The sequence below is a fragment of the Centropristis striata genome, chromosome 11 (assembly GCF_030273125.1).
Source record: "Centropristis striata isolate RG_2023a ecotype Rhode Island chromosome 11, C.striata_1.0, whole genome shotgun sequence".
Taxonomy (NCBI): Eukaryota; Metazoa; Chordata; class Actinopteri; order Perciformes; family Serranidae; genus Centropristis; species Centropristis striata.
Genome location: NC_081527.1, coordinates 5,152,073 through 5,179,589, shown reverse-complemented (window position 1 = coordinate 5,179,589; position 27,517 = coordinate 5,152,073). Strand labels below are relative to the sequence as shown.

Below are 27,517 nucleotides of genomic sequence, written 5' to 3'. Positions count from 1 at the left end.
TAAAAAAGATGACTAAGGGCAATACTAAAGTTGTCAATGTAACCTGACCTTTATTTTTTGTAATGCAGTATTTTGGATATAATTTTGTTCAGCAAGAAGATAAGATAGAACTTTATAGAGTAAACAAGGTAGACTAAGATAGAAAATTCTGGTTCCAGATTGCTCCAAAGCCTCCAAAACAATGTAAAAAAATCACAATATAGGATAAAATAAGAAAAACAATGAACAAAATAGGTAACAAAAACAATATATTATATAAATATAACAATATACAGTCATGGAAAAAATATAAGACCATCGTTTTCCTAAATTTCTTGTTCATTTTAATGTCTGGTACAACTAAAATGATATTTGTTTGAGAAAACTTAATGGTAACAACAAAAATAGCTCATAAGAGTTTAACTTAAGAGCTGATATCTAGACATTTAACATGGTTTTCTTGATAATAACCAAAATCATTATTAAGAAAACCATGGAAAATATGTAGATATCAGCTCTATATAAAAAACATATCAATATATTTTTTAATGTGATATGGAATTAGACCATATCACATATATTGATATAGTTCAAAAACATTTTCTTTCATTATATATAAATGCTGCCCTTACTAGGGTTTGTCATATTTAGTTCTTTTGTAATGTTCGTTATTCTTTTCTCCCATAAATATATTTATTTCAGAAAAGGATTGGCCTATTTTATTTCATAGGCTATTTTGATTTAAGATATTTTTTATTTAAATGTGCACTTAATGGAGCTTTGACTTAAAAAAATAAAAAAAAAGGTTCTCCTGTGTTATACAGTATTTATGTTCACTTAAATAAACGGTTAAACGGATAAATGTCATACTCGGCTTTGACTTTGACTGAACATTTGCTCTCACTTTGCAATAAAATTTCGGAATATATATCGTATATCGATATTCAGCCCTAAATATATCAGGATATGACTTTTTGTCCATATCGCCCAGCCCTAATTGCTTACTTTAGGGCAAATATTTTTGTGTTTTAACTCATAAGAACCCAGACCCAGTTGTCCATAAAGAAAATTATGGGGGATATATCACAGACCAAGTGGACCACATAAAACACATTTATGGTGGGGTTTTTTTGGGTAATTTTGTGTCTTTTTTTAGTAATTTTGTGTCTTTTTTTAATAATTTTAGTTTTTTTCTGTCATTTTGTGTCTTTTTAAAGTAATTTTGTGTCTTTTTAAAGTAATTTAGTCTGGGGTTTTTGGTCAATTTGTGTCTTTTTTTGTAATTTTGTGTCTTTTTTGTGTCTTTTTTTAAGTAATTAAGTGATTTTGTGTCTTTTTTTTTTCTTTTTTCTAATTTTGGTCATTTTGAGTTTGAGACCCCTAACCTAGAAGATTTAAAGTGTTTGTTACATGGGTGTCACCGTGGGTTCTTATGGGTCAATATGCAAATTGAGCATTATCTAATGCTTACTTCTGGTGAGTTTAGGTGACGTTTACACAGAAAAATAGACACAGTGTAAACATCTAATTATAAGCATTAGAAATTGAGGCAAAATAGCCAAGAAACCTAAAAATAGTGGCCTATAATAGATTTATATATTTCTTCAATGGGAAAAACGTAGCAGAGGGTCCACGCGGAAGGGGGCGGGGCTTGAGGCGTGTTGACAGTTTGGGCTCCTCTGATTGGCTGAGAGTAACCAGCTCTTCTATTTATCCAGGCTGTCAGCTGGAGGTCTTTTGTTATCACGGCCAGCCGACAGAAAGATGTCCAACATGAGGACCGTCACTTAACTGGGACGTTTCAGGGTTTAAAGTCTCCTTAGCTGCTGAAAGGTGAGTCCTCACTCTCATATTAGTTCACCACGAGGCTAGAGCTGCTGGCTAATTATTACTAATTATTACTAATTAGTCTCGTGAGTGTTTTACACAGAAGCTGTGTGTGCTGCTCCGGGTCGTGTTAAACCGGTGAATTTAAACTTGACTCAATGTTTTTTTCTTCTTTAATCAAAGTTAGCCTGAGTCTCTTTGTGTTGAACAGACTAAATCATGTCAGAGTGTGTGTGTGTGGCCGTGCATGTTGCCGCACTGAGTTAATAATGCTGGGACCATGTTTCTAATTTTAGCACCAACTAAAGATGGAAACCTCTGCTGCTGCCGGCTGCATTGTTTCTGACTGTTAATGAGACAAGGGGAGAAATTACTCAGCAAATGTGTCCGGATGGTTGTTCAGACAGGAGCTTCATGCTCTCATCAGTTTTCAGTTTCTTGGCTGTTTTGCCTCAATTTCTAATGCCTAGAATTAGTATCATATTAGATAGATAGATATTTTAGCAAAGATTTTAATTTAAATTCAGATTTATCATAGGTTAAGTTTACTGTATGTATAGTATATGTCTAAATGCTGCTTCTCGATGCTTAAATTTCCCTACACTGTGTCTATTTGTCTGTGTAAACGTCTCCTAAACTCACCAGAAGTAAGCATTGGATAATGCTCAATTTGCATATTAAAACACAAAAATACTTGCCCTAATGTATGCAATCTACTGGGGAAGTTTCATAATGATATCTAATTTTAAAAAAAAATCACATGTAGTGTGTTGTAAAATGTATGTTTTCTCCACACACACAAAAAATCTCATACATTAGCCAGAAATCTCCTTTTCTGTTTTATTCCTATCTATTTTTTTGTTTTATGGTTTGTGCATATATCATTCACAGCCTGGTTTATGGAACACTGTATTCCTAAAAACATGATGAAAATAGATTTTTAATAGATTTATTTAAACATAAAATGTCAGAAAACTGTATTGTCTTAATGTAAGCAATCTACTGGGGAAGTTTCATAATGATATCTAATATTTTGTTTCACCTGTAGTGTGTTGTAAAATGTATGGAGTTTTACAACTGATATTCTCATACACTAAACCAGAAATCTCCTTTCCTGTTTCATTCCTATCTATATTGTTTGTTGGTCTGTGCATATATCATTCACAGCCTGATTTATGGAATGTTTTGTTCATGATAAGAATAGATTTTTTTTTAAATTGGTGTTGACAACATTTTATGGAATTATGAAAAGATAACCAAAACTCCCTCTGCATTAATCTTTTGACTCTAACATGGCGAGACCTGATTAGTATATTTAAACACAAAATGTCAGAAAACTGAAACCTGTACTATGTTGTAAAATGTATGTTTTACTGATTTATGGAACATTTATTCCTAAAAACATGATGAAATGGATTTTTCTCACTTTAAAAAGGCATTGACAGTATTTTCTGATTTTATGGAATTATAAAAAGATAACCAAAAATCCCTCTACGAACATTAAGACAATACATTTTTTATCTTGATTTATTACAAGTTTTCAGACATTTTATGTTTAAATGTACAAATCAGGTCTTGCCATATTGGGGTCAAAAGGTTTTTCCAATCATCTGGGGAAGTTTCATGGTAATATCTTTGTCCGTTAAAACAATTGTTGACAGACTGGACACACTGGACAGGACTTCAGGATGACAGAAGGTCCCAGGAAGAGGAGCAGCAGCGGGGCCGGGGCCTCGGACCCCCAGGACCCCCAGGACCCCCAGGCTGGGCTGGAGAAAGATGCAGCAGGAAGCTCCGGGGTGGCTCTGAAGAAAGAGATCGGCCTGGTCAGCGGCTGTGCCATTATAATCGGTAAGTACATCCATCGAGCAGGAAAACTCAGAAAATGACATTATTATTGTAATAATGTGGGAGTGTCGCAATGCAACACGTTGATTTAAAAAAAAAAAACTTTATTGAAGGTTTGGACAAATAAACTCAACTTCTCATGAAAGCCACAGGTGAATTACATTTCTATCTGCTACAGAGGCTGAAACATCTATTATTTAGTAGGAAGAGTTGACACTTGTTGAATTACCAGAAAAACTAAAACAGGTTTTAGGGGCTTATTTTAAAAAGGTTTTACAGGCATTTTTTCCAGCCGTTTTAGGCCTAAATGGGTTTAAAAAAAAGACACAAAATTACTAAAAAAAAAGACAAAATTACAAAAAAAAGACTCAAAATTACAAAAAAAAGACTAAAAATTACAAAAAAAAGACTAAAAATTACAAAAAAAAGACATAAAATTACAAAAAAAGACACAGAATTAAAAAGAAAAAAAGACATAAAATTACCAAAAACAACCTTCAGGCACAGAATTAAAATAAATAAATAAAAAAAACACATAAAATTACCAAAAAAAGACAAAATTACAAAAAAAAGACTCAAAATTACCAAAAAAAAGACATAAAATTACAAAAAAAAGACACATAATTAAAAAAATAAAAATAAAAAAAAGACATAAAATTACCAAAAAAAACCCTTCAGGTTTTAGGGGGTTATTTTAAAATCGCACAGAGGTTTTACAGGCATTTTTTCCAGCCGTTTTAGGCCTAAATGGGTTAAATGCATGCTAAAAGCATTTTCTATGATGTTGCTAAACAGTCTTTCTGTACATGTGTAAAGAAAACCGCTGAATCTAGCTGAACGTATTCAAGACATCCATTTAAGATTTCCTTTATTAGTCTCACAAACGGGGAAATTTCCAGAGTAACAGCAGCAAAGTGTACAGCAAAAAAACAATAAATAGTAAACCGCAGTATAAACTAGAAATATAAGAAAGATATAAGCAAATAACTAAGTTAAAAATATAAAAAAGTACAACTGTTTACGTTAAGTGTTTGAGCCTTACTGAGTGTATCGTCTCTCTCTGTTTTTACTCCTGGACTCATCCATCCTGCTCGTGTTCTTTCATCGTCACTAATGTTTCCAGGAAACTGTCCGACGCCTTGAGATCTGCTCCGTCAGGGTTACCTCCCATGCATGTGGAGAAAAAAAGAATGGTCAATAAGAAGCAATCCCGCTAATGATAGTGTCCACATTTGTTGAGGCTGCATTTTCCATCGTTTCCTTAAGCACGGCTGGAGCGAGTTCACTGAACCAGGGACCAGAAACAACCGGACCATGAGGGTCTGACTGGGCCTCAAACAGAACAGAGACCAAACCCTGATATATACATACATACATATATATATATATATATATATATATATATATATATATATATATATATATATATATACTGGAGACCATCTAAAGAACAATGACCTGCTGTCATGTTGAAAAGGTCCAAAGAAATGATCAAATTTGATCAACAGAAAAGAGTAATAGTCATTTTATGAGTTATCATTAACCCTCTATGGCAGCTATTCTCTACCTTGGGGTCCCGTCCCCAATTGGGGTCTCGAGATGATTTCTGGGGGTCGCCAAATCATTTTGGAAGTCAGCTCCGTCTCCACTGTGTGAGTGTTCATGTGTTAATGTGTTTTAGTCTTTTTGGTCACTTAATGTCTTTTTTTGGGTCATTTTGTGTCTTTTTTTTTGGGCATTTTGTGTCTGTTTTTGGTCATTTTGTGTCTGTTTTTGGTCATTTTGTGTCTGTTTTTGGTCATTTTGTGTCTTTTTTTTTGTCATTTTGTGTCCTTTTTTTTTTGTCATTTTGCATCTTTTTTTTGGTCATTTTGTGTCGACAAATGTGTAGACATTTTCCATGGTTTTCTTGATAATGATTTTGGTTATTATCAAGAAAACCATGTTAAATGTTTAGATATCAGCTCTAAAATTAAACTCTGATGAGCTATTTTTGTTGTTATCATTATATTTGTCCAAACAAATGTACCTTTCATTGTACCAGGCATTAAAATGAACAGGAAATTGAAGAAAACAATAATCTAATAATGACTGTATTCCTAAAAGTGAGCCCACTACGTCCTCCAGAAAAAAACCAAAAAACTAAATATCCATACTTGGCGGCCATGAATCGATATAATATTGTGATACAATGCTGTATCACCTCTAATCCTTAATGTATTGAACTCTGCTGAGTCAGACTCTTAGTCACAAGCTCAACAGCTCATACATCCAGTCAGTGATAATTGATTCACTTTTGCTGTAACGGATGAGGTGTCAGTTAATTAAAACGACACAAAGGAGCAAGTGACTTATTTCCATGAATTCAGGCTCGGCCGTGTCATAAGTCTGCTGCTGAACATTTCACAGTGGAGGTTTTGATGTTTTTTTTCCAACAAAGTAACAAACATACCTTGTTTTCCTTCAGACTTGGATTTGTTTGTTGGTCCCAAGAGCTCACACCAGACATGAACTCATTCTGCCACATCTTCTCTCCTGAAACAAAGACAACGTAAATATAATACAGAAAGAAATATTAAAAAACACCAAAGAGGATAATTGGCTCTCTGGTGACATTATTACCTCTGTAGCAGCCTTGTGCTATTTTCAACCACCTATGTGGAAAGTGAAATGCAAAATAAAACTCTGACTCAAAACAAAATGAATCCAAAACAAGCAAAGTTTTCCCCACATGGGCCCGATGTGAAACGAAAATCTAAGCAAGAAGTGTGTGTCATGCTCAGAAGAGAAAATGACCCTACTTCTTACTTGATTTATTACCTCAGTAAACATTTTCTTAATTAGTTTACAGTCTCAATCACTAGTTTTAAATTTTCTTAGAGTAAAATAGAAGATAAAGCAGGATTTGTTTCAGGGCGGGGCTACCTTGTGTTCAGTGGTGGAAGAAGTATTCAGTATTTGTATTAATGCATTTATGTACCCAGTGTTTTGATTTTGTAAAGATAAGGCTTATTTTAACTATTTAATATAGATCCTCTGTCATGAGGTTTAAAATGTCTAATCACTTTAACTTTATCATGTTTTTATGTTAAATCTCAACCTGAAAAGTAACTAAACTTGGCAGCTAAATGTAGTAAAAAGTCCAATATTTGCCTCAAAATGTAATGGAGTAAAAGTTACAATGATTGAATGAATCTATGCGGCTACTATTTAGGAAAAAGAAAAATCAAGCGGCTTCTTTTTTTTTTCTCTCTTTTGTGACCGCTTATTTCTTTTATTAATAAATAACAGATTGTACATTTCTAATTTTTAAATTAACTTGAGTTGTAACAGGGTAGGAGTGATAAGATTTTTGGTCCAAATGTCTATTATCAATTTTCTTTCTCTATTTACTTATTGTTTACTTTGATCAATGTTTTTTTCTGGTTTGTTACTTCTGTTTTAATGACATGTATTGACCGAAATAAACGGACACGAAACAATGAATAGAAATACTCAAGTAAAGTACAAGTACCTCAAAATTGAACTGAAGTACAGTACTTGAGTAAATGTACTTGCCATATCGTATCGTTCACGATAATATCGGTATATTTTTTTATGATTAAAATGCATATCATGATATTGGCAATGTTCCTACTTCTTGATGTAGTGGTTAAAGTTGTTTTAATCACAAAAAGCTACTTACTCTCTATCGCTAAACACATGCAGCTTTCAAAATAAGAGCACAGTGTGTTAAGAGAATCCACCAGAACCCCTAAATGGTTATTTTTATTATTTTCTCATACTCAAAAGTCAAGAGTAAATTTTATTTGTATTTGGCAACTGTTGAGATTTGCACTTCAAACTACATTTTAGATTTTTATTTATTTGTACAGACTAAAAATAAATCAAATTTTCTATATCTTTTTAAGTATTTCCTAATATCGTCAAGAATATCATTATCGCAAAAATAGCCTGAAATATTGTGATATTCTTTTAGGGCCATATCGCCCAGCCCTACTTAGTTACATTGCACAACTGCTTGTGATTGACGAGACACTAAAATGGCAACTAGTCAATCATAAAATCAATCGATCATAAAAGTGTAGTAGCAATGCATGCATGTCAATGGCACTGGCTACATTTAAATAGCTGTAAACTTTTGGTTTAGCTGTAATTATGTAAGCCAGATCCAGTCAGGCTGCAGGTATACTGGGTCCTCCTCTAGACCTCTGGCTCCAAAAACACTAATACGGCAACATCCAGAATGCCAAACGTGAGGTTTACCAATGGGTGACTTTATTTTGGTTACACCCACTTCTTTAGTACTTCTGTCTGTGCTGTTAGTGGCTAGACTGAGCAGCAGCCTTGGCTTAAGGAAACTGAGTCCCATGAAACTCATAATTGTGCATTAGAAAACACTTATCTGGAGCAAAACATGAGCAGGAAATGGGGCATCACGTGACAGGAAATTGCATCTTTCCCTTTTTTTATCTGTTTCGGAGACCTGAAGCTTGTTTTTGAATATGTACATGACTCTGTGGATGAGTGTATTACCTGCAATGTTCTACTTTTAGACCAGGGGTCTCACACTCAAATTACCTGGGGGCCGCTGGAGGCAGTATCAAAATGACCAAAAAAAGACACAAAGTGATTGAAAAAAAACACTAAATTACTTTAAAAAGACACACAATTATTTTAAGAAAGACACAAAATTATTTTTAAAAAGGCACAAAATGACCAAAAAAGACACAATTATTTAAAAAAAAAAACACAAAATGACCAAAAAAGACACAAAATGATTAAGAAAAAGACACAAAAGGACCCACAAAATTATTTAAAGATACAAAATTACCAAGAAAACACACAAAATTACTAAAAAAAGACACAATTATTTTAAAAGTCACACAATTATTAAAAAAAAGACACAAAATTACCCCCAAAAAAATACATAAAATTACCAAAAACAGTAATTAAAGGGACCTTCCACACACAACACAGTAAAGTGCCATTCATATAAAACTCACATTAAACTTTCATATCAAGGTGGGGGCCACAAAATATCGTCACGAGAGCCACTATTGGCCCGCGGGCCGCGAGTTTGAGACCCATGCTTTACACAGAAAACTTGTGCCTGATTCACATTATTGTTTGTGTGTATTTGAAAGCAGAGCATCCAGCCCAGCGTGTCATTAGTTTCCTCATCTTTCCTTCTTCAGGGAACATCATTGGATCAGGGATCTTCGTGAGTCCTAAGGGCGTCCTGGAGAACGCCAGCTCAGTGGGCGTGGCCATCATTGTGTGGGCCTCCACTGGACTCATCACAGCCATCGGAGCTCTCTGCTATGCAGAGTTAGGCGTCACCATCCCCAAGTCAGGGGGAGACTACTCCTACGTCAAGGACATCTTTGGAGGACTGGCTGGGTGAGAACCAAAGCTATCTGTCTGATTATCAGATTAGAACCTTTATGTGTAGGATCAGATTTATAGGTACATCTCCAAAAATTTGAATATTGTGGAAAAAGTTATATATTTTTCGTCAATTATTCCAGAAAGTGAAACTGTTATATGAAATATTTCAAGCCTGTTTTTCTTGTAATTTTGATGATTCTGGCTTAGTCATTTTATAGATTACAGCTACACCTCAAAAAATTTGAATATCATGAAAAAGTGTAAATGGATTTATCGTCCTTTGCTACCAAGAAAATACACAAAATGACCAAAAAAAGACACAAAATTACCAAAAAAAGACACAAAATTACCAAAAAAAGACACAAAATTACCAAAAGTGCCACAAAATACCAAGGAAATACATAAAATTACCAAAAAAAGACACAAAAATATCCAAAAGAAAGGACACAAAATTACCAAAAGTGACACAAAATACCAAGGAAATGCATAAAATTACCAAAAAAGGATGTAAAATTACCAAGAGTTGGGCCTCCTTTTACATGAATTTCTGCATTAATACGGCGTTGACTTCAGTGGACCAACAGCAGCAGAGGACATGTCCCCAAACCACCACTGACCCAGGACCAGCAGATTATACTGACCAGCAATATTCTATATATTCTATATACTTTTATACTGACACACTGAGTTTAGTGTTTTCATTATCTCTAAACCAGAATCATCAAAATTACAAGAAAAACAGGTTTGAAATATTTCACTCTGCGTAATCTATACAATGTATTAGTTTCACTTTCTGAAATAATTGACAAAATATATTTCACTTTTTCATGATATTCTAATTGTTTTCGAAGTACCTGTAAGTACATGTACTCAAAGTACTGTGCTTCAGTAAATGTGTTAATTAGTTTTACTTAACTTAAGTATTTCCATTTTATGAACCTTTATACTTCTACTTCACTAAATTTTAAGGCAAATATGCAATAGGTAAATGTGCAATATTCTATGGTCCCTATCCAACTGCTGACTCTGTCTACATTGTATTTAATGTTCATACGTTTTAAAAAAAATCTATTTTGGTTTTAAATTAATACTTCTTATATTTTACTTGTTTATACTGTAAATTGTTCATACTTTATATTTGTACTTTTTTATTTGCTAATACCTCTTATATTTCTATTACTACTATACTGCTGTTTGCTATTTATAGTTTTTTGAAAGATACACAATCTTGAAATATGTCACTCTATGTGTAATGAATCTATATAATGAACAAGTTTTACTTTCTGAAATGATTGACCAAAAATATTGAATTTTTTCATGATATTCTAATGTTTTGAGATGTACCTGTAGCTGTCTCCTAATGGAAGTGTTAAACAGAATACTGTACCAGTCTGAACAGGGATTAACAATATCATGAAAAAGTGTCAATGGATTTATCGTCCTTTGCTACCAAAAAAATACACAAAATGACCAAAAAGACACAAAAATGACCAAAAAAAAAGACACAAAATGACCAAAAAGACACAAAAATGACCAAAAAGACACAAAAATGACCAAAAAAAAAGACATAAAATGACAAAGTGCCACAAAATACCAAGGAAATACATAAAATGACCAAAAAAGACACAAAAATATCCCCAAAAAAGGACACAAAATGACCAAAAAAAGACACAAAATGACCAAAAAGACACAAAAATGACAAAAAAAAGACATAAAATGACCAAAAGTGCCACAAAATACCAAGGAAATACATAAAATGACCAAAAAAGACACAAAAATATCCCCAAAAAAGGACACAAAATGACCAAAAAGAGACACAAAATTACCAAAAAACTTTTTCATGATATTCTAATGTTTGAGATGTACCTGTAGCTGTCTCCTAATGGAAGTGTTAAACAGAATACTGTACCAGTCTGAACTGGGATTGTCCCATTTGTTCCCACCAACAGAAACTCCACAGACCTTTACATAGCACAGGTTGTAGCAAGCATGTTGTAATTAAGAACTAGCAGTAAAGCCCCGCCCTCATCCGTCCACATTATAATGAAAGCCTCCCCTAATCTGTCATGTTTTGTATTCCCAGTATCCCAGAATGTCACTGACCCATTTCCACTGGTTTCTCTTGTCTCTCACAACAATGCCCCAGTGTGTTTCTATAATACGCTGAGCTGATATGCTTAACTTTCTTTTGTTGTCCAATATATTCTGCAGTAACGAGGGCTCGCATGTTCACACACTGTGCTTGTGTTCTTGTGAAGTGAACATAAATACTGTATAATAACAGGAGTACTTTTTTTTTTTTTTTTTTTTTTTTTTTTTTAAATCAAAGCTCTATAAAGTGCACATTTAAATTTAAAAAATTGATATTAAGTAATCTGCCAATGGCAATCTTTTTCTGGAAAAAAAAAAAAAAAAAAAAAAAAAATATATATATATAAATATATATATATATATATATATATATATATATATAATTTTTTTTTTTTTTTTTTTTTTTTTTTGCCATTGGCAGATTACTTAATATCAATTTTTTTATTTAAATGTGCACTTTATAGAGCTTTGATTTAAAAAAAAAAAAAAAAAAAAAAGTGTGTGTGAGAAAATAATAAAAAACATTACAAAAGAACTAAATATGACAAACCCTAGCAAGGGCAGCATTTATATATTAAACATTTTTTAAATTGATATATGCGATATGGTCTAGTTCGATATCACATTAAAAAATATATCTATGTCTTTTATATTGATATATTGTCCAGCCCTACACTGAATAATTATGAAGCGAATTGTGTTGAAAATGGTTCTTGCATTATTTATTACATAAAGGGAAATCTTTTCATTTCCTATGTTTTTCTTTTGTTTGTTTTTTGTGCTTGTGTTCTTAATGTACTTTACTGTACTTGCTGGTCTTTTGCTGTGTCTCATTAACCCCCTTGTTGTCCCCCCTCCAGGTTCCTGCGTCTGTGGATCGCCCTGCTGATCATCTACCCCACTAACCAGGCTGTGATCGCTCTCACCTTCTCCAACTACGTCCTGCAGCCCCTCTTCCCCTCCTGCTTCCCTCCAGACACCGGCCTCCGCCTGCTGGCTGCAGTCTGCCTGCGTGAGTCATAAAATTACCAAAATAAAAGATTAAATGTCTGCTGGTTGAGGCTAGTAAATCTACTGACACAGCAGACAAAGCTGAAGAGTCAGACTCCAGTCAATATCAACAAAAGGTGCCTTTGAGACGTCCCCATTTACAAAGAAAAAAAGTTCAGATTTTCCATTTCATTTCATATTTATTGTATTAAGTAGAGGTTATGCTTTTAGAAATGCATGTTGGTCAAGCTCCCACACTTTTTTTGTTTTAAGTAACTATAGGCAGACAATGTACATGCAAACAGCAAAATTGGGCTAAATTTAGCATTTCATTTAACATGGATGGACCTTCAGTTAGTAACATGACTCAGTTAGCAAGTACTGTTTAGAAAATATATTTCAGAATTTTTTTTATATTACCTGATATTTCACTATGACAGGGTGGATATGTTAAGCTTGACAACATTCAGCTACACACATGGTTTGATGAAAATTACTAAATATAAGCGTTAATACTTATTTTGCAACTAGCCACTGTTTCATTCTCCATTAACCCTTAATAGGACACTCATTGGAATACTTGCAAATTCCAAATTTCAACCCTAGAGAATATTGGAGGATATTACATACAGTCAGAATGTGTAAAAAAAAAAAAATACGGGGGAGGGGGGTAATATTTTGAGAAAAAAGTTTACGAGATTAAAGTTGTAAATCTAGGAGAAAAAATGCGCAGATTTATGAGATTTAAAGTGGTGAATCTGCGAGAAAAAAGTAGCTTTTTACACTTTTTTCTCGTAAATCTTCAACTTTTTGGGCGCAGATTTGCTACTTTAAATCTCTTAAATCTGCGACTCTTTTTTCTTGTAGATTTGTCACTTTTATCTAGTAAATTTGCAACTTTTTTCTCGAAATATCAAGTTACCAAATACGGTTCTTCGCCCGATAAAGGGTTAAAGAAAGACAAATTGACGGGAAAAGTGTCACTGAGAGCGTCAGAGGGTTTCTTAAAGGGCCAGTGTCCCCATAATTACAGGGTGGACTGACATTTAAGGGACACATGAAAAAAGTTTGATATGATTATGAAAATAAAATATAAATGATCAAAACGACTAATTTTATCAAATAACTTTGCGGACAATATAACCATGTAATTGTTTTTCTGAATTAGTATCATTTAACTACTAATTACACACACTGTAGTAGGCGGAGCAGTGTGTGGGACATGCTGCCAAAATCACATACATCTCATGAAAAAATAGTAAAAAGAGTATAAAATGAAGGAAACACATTTTAGCAGACTTTTCATTGTACTGATATGTGTATAAATGTTTGTCCATTTATAATAAGACCTCAGAGTTTCATTATTTTGCTCCATTTTCATGATGACTGGGCAATTCTGATGAGGACACCAAAGGCACTTTATAGTGATATTGACCCACTTGGTGAATTTATTTGATTCTATCAAGACTCTTCTTTCCACCGTTGTTGTTTCTGAGATGCTCAGCTGGTTCAAAGATTCCCTTATAGGTGTCAGATCTAATTGTTGGTGTTATTGGAGGCTGTGCTAACACGACTTGACTGTGAGCAGCAAACGCTCAACAAATGCAGCACTCCAGAGTCCTGCAGTCTGTTAAACAGTTTTAAATGTCATCTGGTTCTCTGGTAGTTTTGTTAAATCTGAAAAAAACCCTCCAGAGATATTTTAAGTGTTCTTGGCTTGAGCTGGATGACAAGCTTCGTACAATTTTTTTTTTTCAACAAAATGCCTGAAATGCAAACTGAAATCAATGTGCAAAGCAACACAAGATGCTGCATTAATAATGCATGAGTTGCATTATAAGCAGTGTAGGAACTTGAGCCACACTGAAGACAAAAGTCAGGACATCTCTGCCCCGTGCTGCAGACTGAAATATCTCTAACTATGTGAAGGATGAAGATGATGAATGAGTTAGCATGCTAGCACGCTAAGCTAAGATGCGTTAGCATTTAGCTCAGGGGCGTCAAACTGATGCATTAAAGCAGCTATTCTCAACCTTTTTGAGTGCCGACCCCCATTTTAACATGCATGTTGTCTCACTGAACAGAATCTCACAGTTCAGATCAGACAAACTCAGATGATACGACGAATTTTGGACAAATAATGAAGCAGACAACAACTAAAACATCTCTCTTTCTGTGCATTTATACATTTTTTTATATTTTATTGTTACTTTTAATCTAAATCCTTTGCTATCAGTTTAAAGGTCCATTCTGACCTCCTGAGTGTGTAACCGTCAGCTTCAAGCCAGAGACTCCTTGGAAAGTAACAACTTGATACTTTGGGATTTGTCAGAAAAGACACAAAATTACCCAAAAAAGAATCAAATTGAACACAAAATGATCAAAAAAAGACACAAAATGACCAAAAAATTGCATAAAATTAAGCAAAAAAGACACAAAGTAACCAAAAAAGAATCAAATTGACCACAAAATGACACAAAATGTTGAACAAAAAGACACACCATGACCAAAAAAGAAACAAAATTACCAAAAAAGACACAAAATTACCAAAAAAAGATATTAAATGACCAAAAAGACTAAAACACATGAACACTTGAACACAGTGGAGACAGAGCTGACTTCCAAAATGATCTGGCGACCCCCAGAAATCATCTCACGACCCCAATTGGGGTCGGGACCCCAAGGTTGAGAATAGCTGCATTAAAGGGCCGATGTGGCTGCAAGTTTTTGTTCCAACCAGTGTTTTAGTCGAGTCTTCAATCCTCAAGGCCGAGTCAGTCTCGAGTCCCTAAGTGTTCAAGTCGGAGTCACCAAAAAAAAGAGCCTAAGTCATCAATACCTGAGTTTGAGTCCGAGTCTCCAAGAAGAGTCCAGGTCGAGGCTTTGTTACCGAGTCTGAGTCACAAAAATCAGGCTTCGAGTCCGACTCGAGTCCAACATCAGGACTCAAGAACTTCAGTATCCCTGAAATATCCCTTACTTAAGTAAAAGTACTAATACAACAATTACTCTAGTACAAGTAAAAGTCCTGCATTCAAAACAGTCTCCATAAACATATTTACCAATGTGTTCCTGCATGTTCACCAACATAATCCTCTTTGGAGACACTGGATTATGTATGGAAAAAGTTGTGAAAGACAAATACGAAAGACATTTTCGCTATAATTTAAATTAGTTTTAGTTTTGTAACCACACAATACAGTTTCAATTAGTTATTGTTTTCTTAAAAACTCTTGTTTTTGTTTTCATTTCAGTTAATGAAAATGTTTTTTCAATTCTAGTTTTGGTTATTTGTTTCCCATTCTACCTCTTGTCTCTGTGTCCCGTAGTGTTTCTGACCTGGGTGAACTGCCACAGTGTCCGATGGGCCACATGCGTCCAAGACATCTTCACCGCCGGGAAGCTCCTGGCCCTGGGCCTCATCATCATCATGGGCTTCGTCCAGATATGTAAAGGTAGTACTTGCTCTGTCAGTCTGGCAATTCTTTTAACCCTCTATGATACGCATTATGGTGCTGTTACGACCCGGCTCGTTTTGGAGAGCAGTAACGTATATTTGGGAAAGGAAATGAGGTGGAGGCGTTTATTTAACCAGAGAGAGAATGCTCCTGCACAATAAAATATAACAGAAAGAGGCTATACAGGGACTGACAAATAACCAAAGCACTATGCAAAGTTGAATAAATTAGTTACCAAGCTCTTGGCTCAAAAGAACAAAAAGAGGTCAGCACCCATAAGCTTACAAAAACAACAGACAAAACTAACTAATATTTAAACCGTTAGGGGAAAAGATGTTTGGAGTGTTTTTCTTTGTCTTAAAATAGACTAAATAAACATAATCTGAAGAAATTTTATTAAAGAAAAAAAAAAAAATTGGAGAAGTTTTTTGGGGTTTGTTGCCCGTAGGCAACTTTGTACCATAACTGTGCACAAGTGAAAAAACGAAGTAAAAAAAAACGTGTAGAAGATTCAGTAGCTTCAACAGGGTACAATACACAACATTTTAAATTGGAAAAACATAAAAGGAACTTTTTTTAACCGGTTTCTTGTCTGGAGTAGCAATTATTATTTTTTTCCAGATGGAGAAGGGCCGGGAATGATGACAAAAATGACATTTTGAGTGCTTTTTTGAGGCGCAAAATGGCATTGCTATTGGTTCCCTATACTCTTCCCTCTCTTTTAAAGTATTGCATCACTTAAAAACATGCATTGTAGAAATTTGACACCGTACCATAGAGCAGCTATTCTCAACCTTGGGGTCGCGAGATGATTTCTGGGGGTCGCCAAATCATTTTGGAAGTCAGCTCTGTCTCCACTGTGTTAACGTGTTCATGTGTTAATGTGTTTTAGTCGTTTTGGTAATTTTGTGTCTTTTTTTTGGTAATTTTGTGTCTTTTTTTTGCCATTTTGTGTCTTTTTTTTGGTCATTTTGTGTCTTTTTTTGGTCATTTTGTGGTCAATTTGTGTCTTTTTGGTCATTTTGTTTCCTTTTTTGGGTCACACTGAGTTGTATGATCTGAACTGTGCGTGTGAGATTGTGTTCAGTGAGCGGGGGTTGCGGACAACATGCATGTTAAATTGGGGGTTGCGACTCAAAAAGGTTGAGAACTACTGTAGTAGAGGGTTAAAGTGAAACAGCATCAGTTCATGTTGCAGGTTGTCTGAGATGTGAGCAGGTCAAAGAGTGAGGTTTCCTTCTCAGTGTCTCATTTGAGTCGTATTAAGAACTCTGTAGTTGTAAAACAGTCCAGTATTTCACCATGATGTTGTAGTTTTACCCTTAACTCTAGCTAATCATCTCATCACTCCTTATTTGGGCATACCTGTCTAAAGGTATGGTGCCAAAACATTTTGAAGTAGAAACACTTGTACTGCCATAACACTGTAGCCCCGTTGTGCTTCTTCTTAGGATTTGTGATTCCAACGTGAAAGAGGGATTACAGTCCCTCATAGCTCTTCATCCCACTTATAATCCACACACACTCACACACACCGCCAGGCTCAGCCAGCAAACTCATTCATGTGACTTTCAGCCCCTTCAGATCCCACTCTGTGTGACATAAAAGCCAGTGATGCAGTTTAAGTAATGTGTCTTTGTTCAGACCTTTATGTGACCTTTTATTACTTTCAATCAGTGAGAAAAGTTGAAGATATTTGCAGGTTTTACATGTTTAATTGCAGAGATCATCAATACTATGCTCACCTTTCTAGATCTCTAGATTTCAACAAGTTAAATATAATATAAACTTAACCCACTGGGGCCATTAGGGACATTTTCAGCCATATTTGTCATTTTTCACTTTTGTTTTGGCAATAATTTTGACTGTGAAACTGCATATGGAAAGGGATTTTTTTCTTGATATATTATATATAATACACTGTGTACTACCCTTGAAGGCCCTTAAGGCTGAAAATGTCCACTTCCAAGAAAATGCTATAAAAAGTTAACAGATTAATATTTTTTTCTACTTTTTTCTGCATAAACCTCTTAAACAACTTCCACCCTGCTCAAAACTACCAAACATTCAAAGATTTTGAGGATTTTAACCCGTTAAATGCCAGTTTGATTACATGATGTCACTGGTTTTCAATGCAAAAAAAAACACACAAAAATTGGGTTGTAAAACTACCAAATGTTTAAATATTTTTGGTATTTTAACACTTTAAATGCCAGTTTGATTGCACAATCAGTGATGTCTTTTTTTTAAGAAAAGAAATGGAAAAAAAAAACACAAACATTTTCCATATAATAAATATTTTTTGTCTGGGGCATTGGTTTTTATCACAGCCTTATGATTTGTCAAAGATTAAGAACAAAATTGAAATTGATGCATTTAAAGTTTTTTTGCAGAGTCAGATTTAAAATCAGTTTTGTTGCTAATCTTTGATTCAAGACTGTGATAAAAAAATAAAAAATGCCCCAGACAAAAATGATTTATTATATGGAAAATACCTCAATTTTTGTGTGTTTTTGCATTGAAAAACAGTGACATCATGTAATCAAACTGGCATTTAACGGGTTAAAATCCTCAAAATCTTTGAATGTTCTGTAGTTTTGAGCAGGGCGGAAGTTGTTTAAGAGGTTTATGCAGAAAAAAAGTAGAAAAAAATATCAATCTGAAAAGTTTTTATTGCCTTTTTTTTTTTTGTAAGTGGACATTTTCAGCCTTAAGGGCCTGAAAGGTGAGTAAATTAAAGTTAATGTATACGAAGCCATACTCTGTTTTGGGAGTACCAACACAAACAAAACTCCAGACCTTTCAAAATAAAAGTCTTTCATGATCAGAAAGTGAAGTGTGAAAAACATGAAATAATCCCAAGAAAAGGGCCTTTGAACAGCCTGTAGAAGAGAACTGTGATGTGGTGTTTGGTGACCTCTGCTGCTCAGGTTGTTGTACTGAGAAGCAGCTCACACCAACTTGGACTTTATTGCTCTGAAATGTGACGGTTGCCTGTTGGTCGACAGGTCACTATTACTGGTTGGAGCCGGAGCACGCCTTCGATTCCTTCAGAGAGTACGACGTGGGTCACATAGCGCTCTCCTTCCTGCAGGGCTCCTTCGCTTACGGAGGCTGGAACTTCCTCAACTACGTCACAGAGGAGCTGGTGGAGCCACACAAGTAACACAAGCACATTATCACAAGCAGCAAAAAAACCCAAATAACCCCTAGTACATACAAAAAAACAAATAATTGGTCCAACATACAGAAAGAAATGGCTAAAAGGAAAACTAATAATTTATTATTTATCTTGTCTGTCGTCCTGTAGGAATCTACCTCGTGCGATCTTCATCTCCATCCCCGTGGTCACCTTCGTCTACGTGTTTGCCAACGTGGCCTACGTCACGGCCATGAGCCCACAGGAGCTGCTGGCCTCCAACGCTGTGGCCGTGGTGAGGAAACACACACACACACACACACACACACACACACACACACACACACTGGCCCTCCATTTATCAAAGGAGTGTAGAAACTAGCATATATTTCGTCTTATGGCAGGGTTCACGTGTGATTTATCAAACAATTGTATCTCTCCAATCACAGCGTGAGAATGATCGTCTGTTGATAAATGTATATATATCTATATGTGTGTGTATATATATATATATCAACAGACGATCATTCTCACCCATATATATGATATATATATGGGTGATTCTCATGAAGCCAGTCTAAGTTCTGTCTGTGAAGATTATAAGGACATACTTTATTAAACTAAATATATTTCACTTTTATATGAATGAACATCATTGTTTTGTGTTAAAATAATATTGTCTATATTTTTAAACATATTTTTATTCACAAATTCATTACCGTAATGCGTCCAGATAAAAATGTCATGGTTTCAACTGCAAAAAATTCAACCGCAAAAATTTCAACCTCAAAAAATTCCCCGGTCCCCGGATGTTGCAGTTGAATTTTTTTCGGTAAAATCTTTTTGGGTTGAATTTTTTGCGTTTTAATTTTTTTTTCTTGTCGTTTATCTGAGTTCATCATTACTTTGAGTGGAGCGTTTCATTTCCCAGCAGCCGTCTCAATCACCTCTCTGATCTGAGGCTCGTCACTGCAGCAGAAAGCTTGTAACTCTTTTGTCCTTCGTTCTGAAATGTCATGATGAGTCGTTGTTATTCAAGGATGTGTATCAAGTGTGTACTTCTCCTCCTCCTCCTCCTCCTCCTCCTCCTCCTCCTCGTCTCTCTCGACTCCTCATATTTCTCCCAGACATTTGGAGAGAAATTGCTGGGAGTGATGTCATGGATCATGCCGATCTCCGTGGCGCTCTCCACCTTCGGGGGGGTTAATGGATCCCTCTTCACATCGTCACGGTCAGTTTGTCCTCCCCCCTCCTCACCTGTCCTCCCTCCCCCTCCTCACCTGTCCTCCCTCCCCCCTCCTCACCTGTCCTCCCTCCCCCTCCTCACCTGTCCTCCCTCCCCCTCCTCACCTGTCCTCCCCCCTCCTCACCTGTCCTCCCTCTCTCCTCGATCCAGCTTCTTTTCTTTCTCTTTTTTTAAAAGTTGAATCTTTGTTGATATCGCTACCCATATCTGTAGATCAGTGGTTTTTAAATCTCAGGCACACCTGTATTCATACTCTTTCAGTACTACTTCCAATATTGTTTTCTTTCGAATACTCTGCGAAATGGGTCACTATTGGTGGTTTCAGCAGGTGCAAGTGATGTCACAGCACCTCCATCCAACTCTTTTTAAACTAAAAAGAGACTTAAAAGAACTACAAAGAAACATAAAACAACTCTAAAGAGACACAAAGGGACTAAAACAAGACTTAAAATGACTACAAAGAAACCGAAAATGACTGAATAGAAACAAAAAGCCTAAAAATAGACTTAAAAGAACTACAAGGAAAATAAAATGACTATAAATAGACTAAAAACAGACTTAAAATTACTAACTAACTCCATCTAACTCTTTTTGTGCCTAAAGCAAAATAACCTGCGACAGCATTACCCCTTAAAATCAAGAGGCCTTCCCACCCCCCCACCCCCCAATTTGACAATTTTTTCTCTCCCTCTACACTCTGGCGATGATGTCACACACTGTGACACGAACATTCCGTGCAATACACACCCATTATAATCTCAGAATTTCTCCAAAAATGATCATGGTCATTGAACAGGGATTGATAAAAAACTATATTACCTATCGAAACGTGGATTAATACACCGATACACAAGACTTGTGTCTACTGTTTAAAGTTTAAATGGAGTCTCTAGGTGAAATTATGCCGGAGAAGTGATGATCTCCAATCATTGTTCTTTTTCGCTCATTTTTTGTCGGCCGTCCCATCCATTTCAATGCAAAATTTTGGGCAGTTTTGAGAAATGAGAAGCCAGACAAGAAGAAAATGCATGAGCAGTGTAAATGCTCATCTCTGGAGCCACACGCTGGATTTCAGGTTGTAGGGAAAGAGCCTGAATATAAATGTGTTTGCCTCTAGAAGCATATCTGACATTTAAGATGATCCCACTTGACCAATAGCACATCCCAAAGTACTCCTACTACTGTACTCCTGTTCTGGTCCATTTTCCCCCTGTCCTTTCTGTCTGGTGTCTGCTCACTGGTGCTCCAATAATCACCTGAACTTTGTGTTTCCTGAGCGTTCAGCTGGCGAGTACACAGTCAGCAGGAAGCAGCTGGTTCTGCTCTCAGGACCTGACTCTCTCTGTGTCTCTGTCTCTCAGGCTGTTTTTTGCCGGAGCGAGGGAAGGTCATCTCCCCCGTCTGCTGGCCATGATTCACGTCACACGCTGCACTCCTATCCCAGCCTTAGTGTTCACGGTCAGTCCCAACAACAGAAACACTTCTACTTTGTCGGTTTTTTGTGTCCTTTGTCCTCACCTTGTCCAGAAATATAACCTCCTCTCTCTCTCTACATTCAGCTCATCTCCACTCTGCTGATGTTGTGCACCAGTGACATTTACACCCTCATAAACTACGTGGGGTTCGTCAACTACCTCTTCTATGGCGTCACTGTCGCCGGGCAGATTGTGCTGCGCATCAAAGAGCCTAACCTGCATCGGCCCATCAAGGTAAAGACACGAATGCAGCAGCTTTGGGCTGATGACTCCATTTATACTAACCATCAAGTGCCGTGGCACCATGGATGGATGGATGGATGGATGGATGGATGGATGGATGGGCCTACAAGGCGCCCAGATAGTCAGTGTCACTTGAAAAAGACTTGTAGTAACCAGGAAGTGACTCATAATGACTACAAAGAAACAAAATGACTGTAAATAGACACAAAAGGACGAAAAAGAGACTTAAAATGACTACAAAGAAACATAAAATGACTATAAATAGACACAAACGGATTAAAAACTGAGTTAAAAGAACTACAAAAAAACATAAAATGACTATATAAATAGACACAAAAGCACTAAAAACTGACTTAAAATGACTACAAAGAAATAAATGACTATAAAGAGACACAAAAGGACTAAAAAGAGACTTAAAATGTAGAAAAAGAAACAAAACAAGTTTAAAGAAACACAAAATGACTAAAAAGAGACTCAAATGGACTACAAAGACACAGAAAACGACTATAAATGGACACAAAAGGACTAAAAAAGGGACTTAAAATGACTACAAAGAAACAAAGTGACTGTAAAGATGCACAAAAGGACTAAAAAGAGACTTAAAATGACTAAACAGAAACATAAAACAACTATAAATAGACACAAAATAATTATAAATAGACTTAAAAGAATTACAAAGAAATAAACTACAACTAGAAAGGGCGTCATATTATCCCAGTGAAACGACTCATATCTCTATCCAGTGTTTAGGAGGAGGACACGTTCCCGTCAGTTATTCTCATACCCCAGTTGTATGTAAACTGGGACAAGGACAGAAGTCCGATAAGACGCCAAAATTTACTTTTAAGCGAAGCTCGATGAAACTCTGCATGTAAACGCACTGACTTTTTGGCCAGACTTCTATCATTTTCTCTTTATTCATAACCAATAATCCAATTTCACAAATCTTTTAAACCAATTCTTCACAGACTGATTAAGAAATGGATATGTGTCACACAAACAATGTATAAATACTTGTTTTTTTTCCTGTTTTCCCACCCCGTGTGCCCCTGGTCCTCCAGGTGAGCCTGGTCTGGCCTGTGATCTACCTGCTGTTCTGGGCCTTCCTGCTGGTCTTCTCCATCTGGTCTGAACCCGTCGTGTGTGGTGTTGGTCTGGCCATCATGATGACCGGGGTCCCCGTATATTTCCTGGGAGTCTATTGGGAAAACAAGCCTCAGTGTTGTGATATTACTATTGGTAAAGCAGCATTCTTATGTCTCTGATAATAGACCTTGACTTTTGATCATTTCATTCACTTACTGTGTTTCTATGGTGTTACATGCTTCTTTTTTTTTCTTACATGCACATGGTTTATTAAGTTGCACATGCCTCTTTTTTAAGGGTGCACACGCTTTAGTAAAGGCTAATACATTCTCCACAAGAACAGGGAAATGTGATGTGATTTTGATACTGATACTTTTGTTCTTCTACTTCAGTTTTGAATGCAGGACTTTTACTTGTACCTCACTTATATGTCCTGATAATTAATTTTTTAACTTTGACTTACTTGATAAAAATGTTGAACCCAAAAGAAACAAAGGAAAACATAAAAAAAAAACACAGAATTTTAAATGTTGCCAATATGAAAACAGGTTGCAAATATAACATGTGACAGGTAAGATGAGGATAATCTCTAGTTCTATTTTTTTTTTATTCACTTTTTATTGAGGAATTTTTAACATTTTATACAGAATGAAGAACAGGAACAGCTGGGGTGGGGGGTACCTAAACCACCCAGCATCATCTTTTTCACCTAGCATCATCATTTGCAGCAGTCATCGTTAGTTAAATGTTACAAACTGACTGAAAAAAAGACACAAAATGACCAGAAAAGACACAAAATGACAAAAAAAAAGACACAAAATGACCAAAAAAGACAAATTGACCACAAAATGACAAAAAAAAAGACACAAAATTACCAAAAAAAAGACATTAAGTGACCAAAAAGACTAAAACACATGAACACTTTAACACAGTGGAGACAGAGCTGACTTCCAAAATGATTTGGCGACCCCCAGAAATCATCTTGCGACCCCAATTGGGGTCGGGACCCCAAGGTTGAGAATAGCTGAGTTAAAGGACAGCTTTACATAAAGTCAGATCTTATAGGCTTGACATATTCTGTCCATTTTCTAGTTCTATATTTTTATACTAAATATATTTGACATTATCTCTGGTTTTACTTGGCCGAGTATAATCCCAAAAAAAAATCTGGTATGGAGTTTCAAGCCAGAACTTTAGAGGGAAGCTGAAGACTCATTGTTGCTTCATTTTAATGTCTTCACGTCATGAAGAAGTCATGTGCTGATGCTTTCACGGACTCCAGAGATGTGAATACTTGTTCCTCCACTGACCCCTGGTCAAGTCAAAGTTTAGTCAAGTCAAAGTTTATTTATAGAACACATTTAAAAAACAACCTCAGTTGACCAAAGTGCTGTACAGTTATTAAAATAGAATACATCATACACAAATAGGTATAAATAAAAACAATGAAAAACAATAAAATACTAAAAACAGTAAAACAATAAAATAGTAATAAAAGCTCAATCCAAAACAGAGTTAGAGATAAAAAAGACAAATAAAAGGGTAAAAGTAGAAAAGAAAGCCAAGGATTCTGCCTAGCTGGGACTGAACGCCAAGGAGAATAAATAGGTCTCTTCTGTCTCCTCTATCCAGGTAAAGTGACTCGCTTGTGCCAGAAGCTGTGTTCGGTGGTGTATCCAGTCATGGAGGAGAAGGTGGAGCCTCCAAACAAAGCTGCAGCTGACGAGGATGGAAGAAGCCCTCAGACGCCTCAACGAACATAACCAACCACAGACAATGTGTCTCACTTTGAGAGGAGAAAATCTATAAAAGACTCTCAGGAAGATTAGCTCACACACTCACTGGTTCTGAACCACTGGAGGGACCTGCTCTGTTTTGACTGGCCTTAAAGAAACATCACTTAGTTATGAAACACTGAAACTGATTTTTTTTTTTTTTCACATTAGAGTTTAAATTATTGTCTGTCTGTCGTGTTCAGTATGTTTGAATCTGGGAAATATTTTAATATGCAAGTTGTATGTATTGTTCGACCTCAGCATCACCTCACTATAGTAACACTAAAATTACATTTTTTTCAGATGGTTTTATGTTGTTTATTATGGCTTCGTCTCATTCTATCTATCTCAGGAACGTTTTAAAGGAATTCATTTAAATTTGGCACAAACGTCCACTTGGAATCAAGGATAAACTGATTTAGAAAAGACTTTCAAACAATGGGAGCAACATCTTGCCACCTCGAGAACAAGAACTAATTTATGTTCTTAAATACAATTATGCAATGAAAGAGTAAAAGTAATATGCTATAGGTGTAATAGTATCTTTAAAAAGAAAAGGTAAAGGTTTATTACATAGTTAACATAAAAAACAGAATGCTATGGGTAAATCAACAGAATTAATAGGTAATAAGTAGTAGTAACATCTGTTTCTCAACATGTTGAACAACATTTTGCTGTAAAGTAAAAAGCAACATTTAACTGTTGATATTTACATATTGCTTTGGCAGTGATCCATAGTTTTGATAAATTACAAAGATCAAGTATCAAGAATTCAGATGCAAACCTTGAAATCTTCAGGTTTTGTAATTGCACTGGGCCAGTGTTACCTCACAGATTTTTGGCCATAACTCAAAAACGTATACACGATTTATGTTATTACACTATTTATGTTATGCATCAAAATGTATTTAAAGTATCAAAAGTAAAAGTACTTGTTATGACAGCTAGTATAAAGGTTCATAAAATGGAAATACTCAAGTAAAAACTCAAACATAGCAGCCACCTAGCAGGACATTTTGGAGGAGGAGGAGGAGGAGAGGAGGAGGTCCATCTAGCAGGACATTTTAGAGGAGGAGGAGAGGAGAGGAGGAGGTCCATCTAGCAGGACATTTTAGAGGAGGAGGAGGAGAGGAGGAGGTCCATCTAGCAGGACATTTTAGAGGAGGAGGAGGAGAGGAGGAGGTCCATCTAGCAGGACATTTTAGAGGAGGAGGAGAGGAGAGGAGGAGGTCCATCTAGCAGGACATTTTAGAGGAGGAGGAGAGGAGGAGGTCCATCTAGCAGGACATTTTAGAGGAGGAGGAGGTCCATCTAGCAGGACATTTTAGAGGAGGAGGAGGAGGAGGTCCATCTAGCAGGACATTTTAGAGGAGGAGGAGAGGAGGAGGTCCATCTAGCAGTACATTTTAGAGGAGGAGGAGAGGAGGAGGTCCATCTAGCAGGACATTTTAGAGGAGGAGGAGAGGAGGAGGTCCATCTAGCAGGACATTTTAGAGGAGGAGGAGAGGAGAGGAGGAGGTCCATCTAGCAGGACATTTTAGAGGAGGAGGAGAGGAGAGGAGGAGGTCCATCTAGCAGGACATTTTAGAGGAGGAGGAGGTCCATCTAGCAGGACATTTTAGAGGAGGAGGAGAGGAGGAGGTCCATCTAGCAGGACATTTTAGAGGAGGAGGAGAGGAGAGGAGGAGTTCCATCTAGCAGGACATTTTAGAGTCTTCATGCTTCCACAAGCTCTTTGGAGATGAGATGCCTGCACAAAATAAAATATGCATGTATACAAACAAAAAAATCATAAAATCAACAATCTACTTAAAATGAGTCTGATGTGCTGCGGCAATTCATTCCAAAGTTTTGGAGCTAATTTCTAAAAATTTCCTATTTCTAAAATATCTTGCCACCTGAGTTGTACTCTGCAGCAGTGTTAAACAGGTACTCTGGTGCTTTCTGCTGCTCCTCCTCATTAATGTTTCATCCACCTGTTGGAACACCTGACGTAGAAGGGGCGGAGTCTACGCACAATGAGCGATCAAATTGCGGAAGTCACGGGCCGAGCTGGGTCAAGATTTCACACCGGCCCAAATAATACAGGAAAGTAGATGGACGTGCCTTCAAAATAAAAGCCTGCGTCTCCTCGTACCCAACAAAGCTGCATAAAAAAACATATTTTGGATCGATCACACCAGGCCAGAACTTCTAATTCAATGTACATGGACAAATATAATGATAACTACAAAAATAGCTTGATTATGATTTTGGTTATTATCAAGAAAACCATGGAAAATGGCTGGACAAATGATATATCAAAACATGCAGTTTGATCGGGATCGGTGTGCTATTACTTTTCTCTACGGAATACGAATTTAAAACTGCGCAAAATTTTGCATGGAAGTGAATGGGACGGCCGAAAAAAAATTAATTATTATTATTATTAATTCATTTAAACAGTATAGACACAAGTCTTGTGTATTGATGCATTAATCCACATTTCGATAGGTCATATAGTTTTTTATCAATCCCTGTTCAATGACCATGATCATTTTTGGAGAAATTCTGAGATTATAATGGGTGTGTATTGCACGGAATGTTCGTGTCACAGTGTGTGACATCATCACCAGAGTGGGAGAAGTGGTCTGAAATTGTCTGAAACGTTTCTCTTTCCACAATTTACACTCCATACACATTATTTTTAAAAAAAATTGTAGACAAACTTGTTATGTCTCTCACAATGTGCTCAAAAAATCTGAGAGACATATCAGAGCCACAGTTAATCTACTGCTGACCCCTGACCCCTGTCTCCCATACAAAAATATCAAGTCTCTGTCAAACACAACCAGTGGCGGTTCTAGATCAGTTTTACTGTGGGGGCCAAGGAGGGGCCAGTGTTTAATCAGAGGGGCACATTAAAAAACGGCAAAGGTGATATTTAAGCATTCACAACCTTTATTTTAGCTTATTGAAAAATGTCATTT

The 27,517-nt window shown here is 36.0% G+C and overlaps 1 protein-coding gene across 1 annotated transcript; it reads left to right on the top strand.

Moving 5' to 3' along the window:
• The first annotated feature begins 1,695 nt into the window (after positions 1-1,695).
• Positions 1,696-24,850, top strand: slc7a8b (solute carrier family 7 member 8b). The gene is made up of 12 exons (XM_059344648.1): positions 1,696-1,812; positions 3,468-3,657; positions 8,853-9,057; positions 11,997-12,148; positions 15,456-15,581; positions 18,593-18,746; positions 18,895-19,018; positions 19,851-19,954; positions 21,331-21,427; positions 21,529-21,678; positions 22,749-22,926; positions 24,406-24,850. The coding sequence occupies exons 2-12, from the start codon at positions 3,495-3,497 to the stop codon at positions 24,534-24,536; spliced, it is 1,584 nt and encodes a 527-aa protein (XP_059200631.1). The 5' UTR covers positions 1,696-1,812; positions 3,468-3,494; the 3' UTR covers positions 24,537-24,850.
• Positions 24,851-27,517: the final 2,667 nt, after the last annotated feature.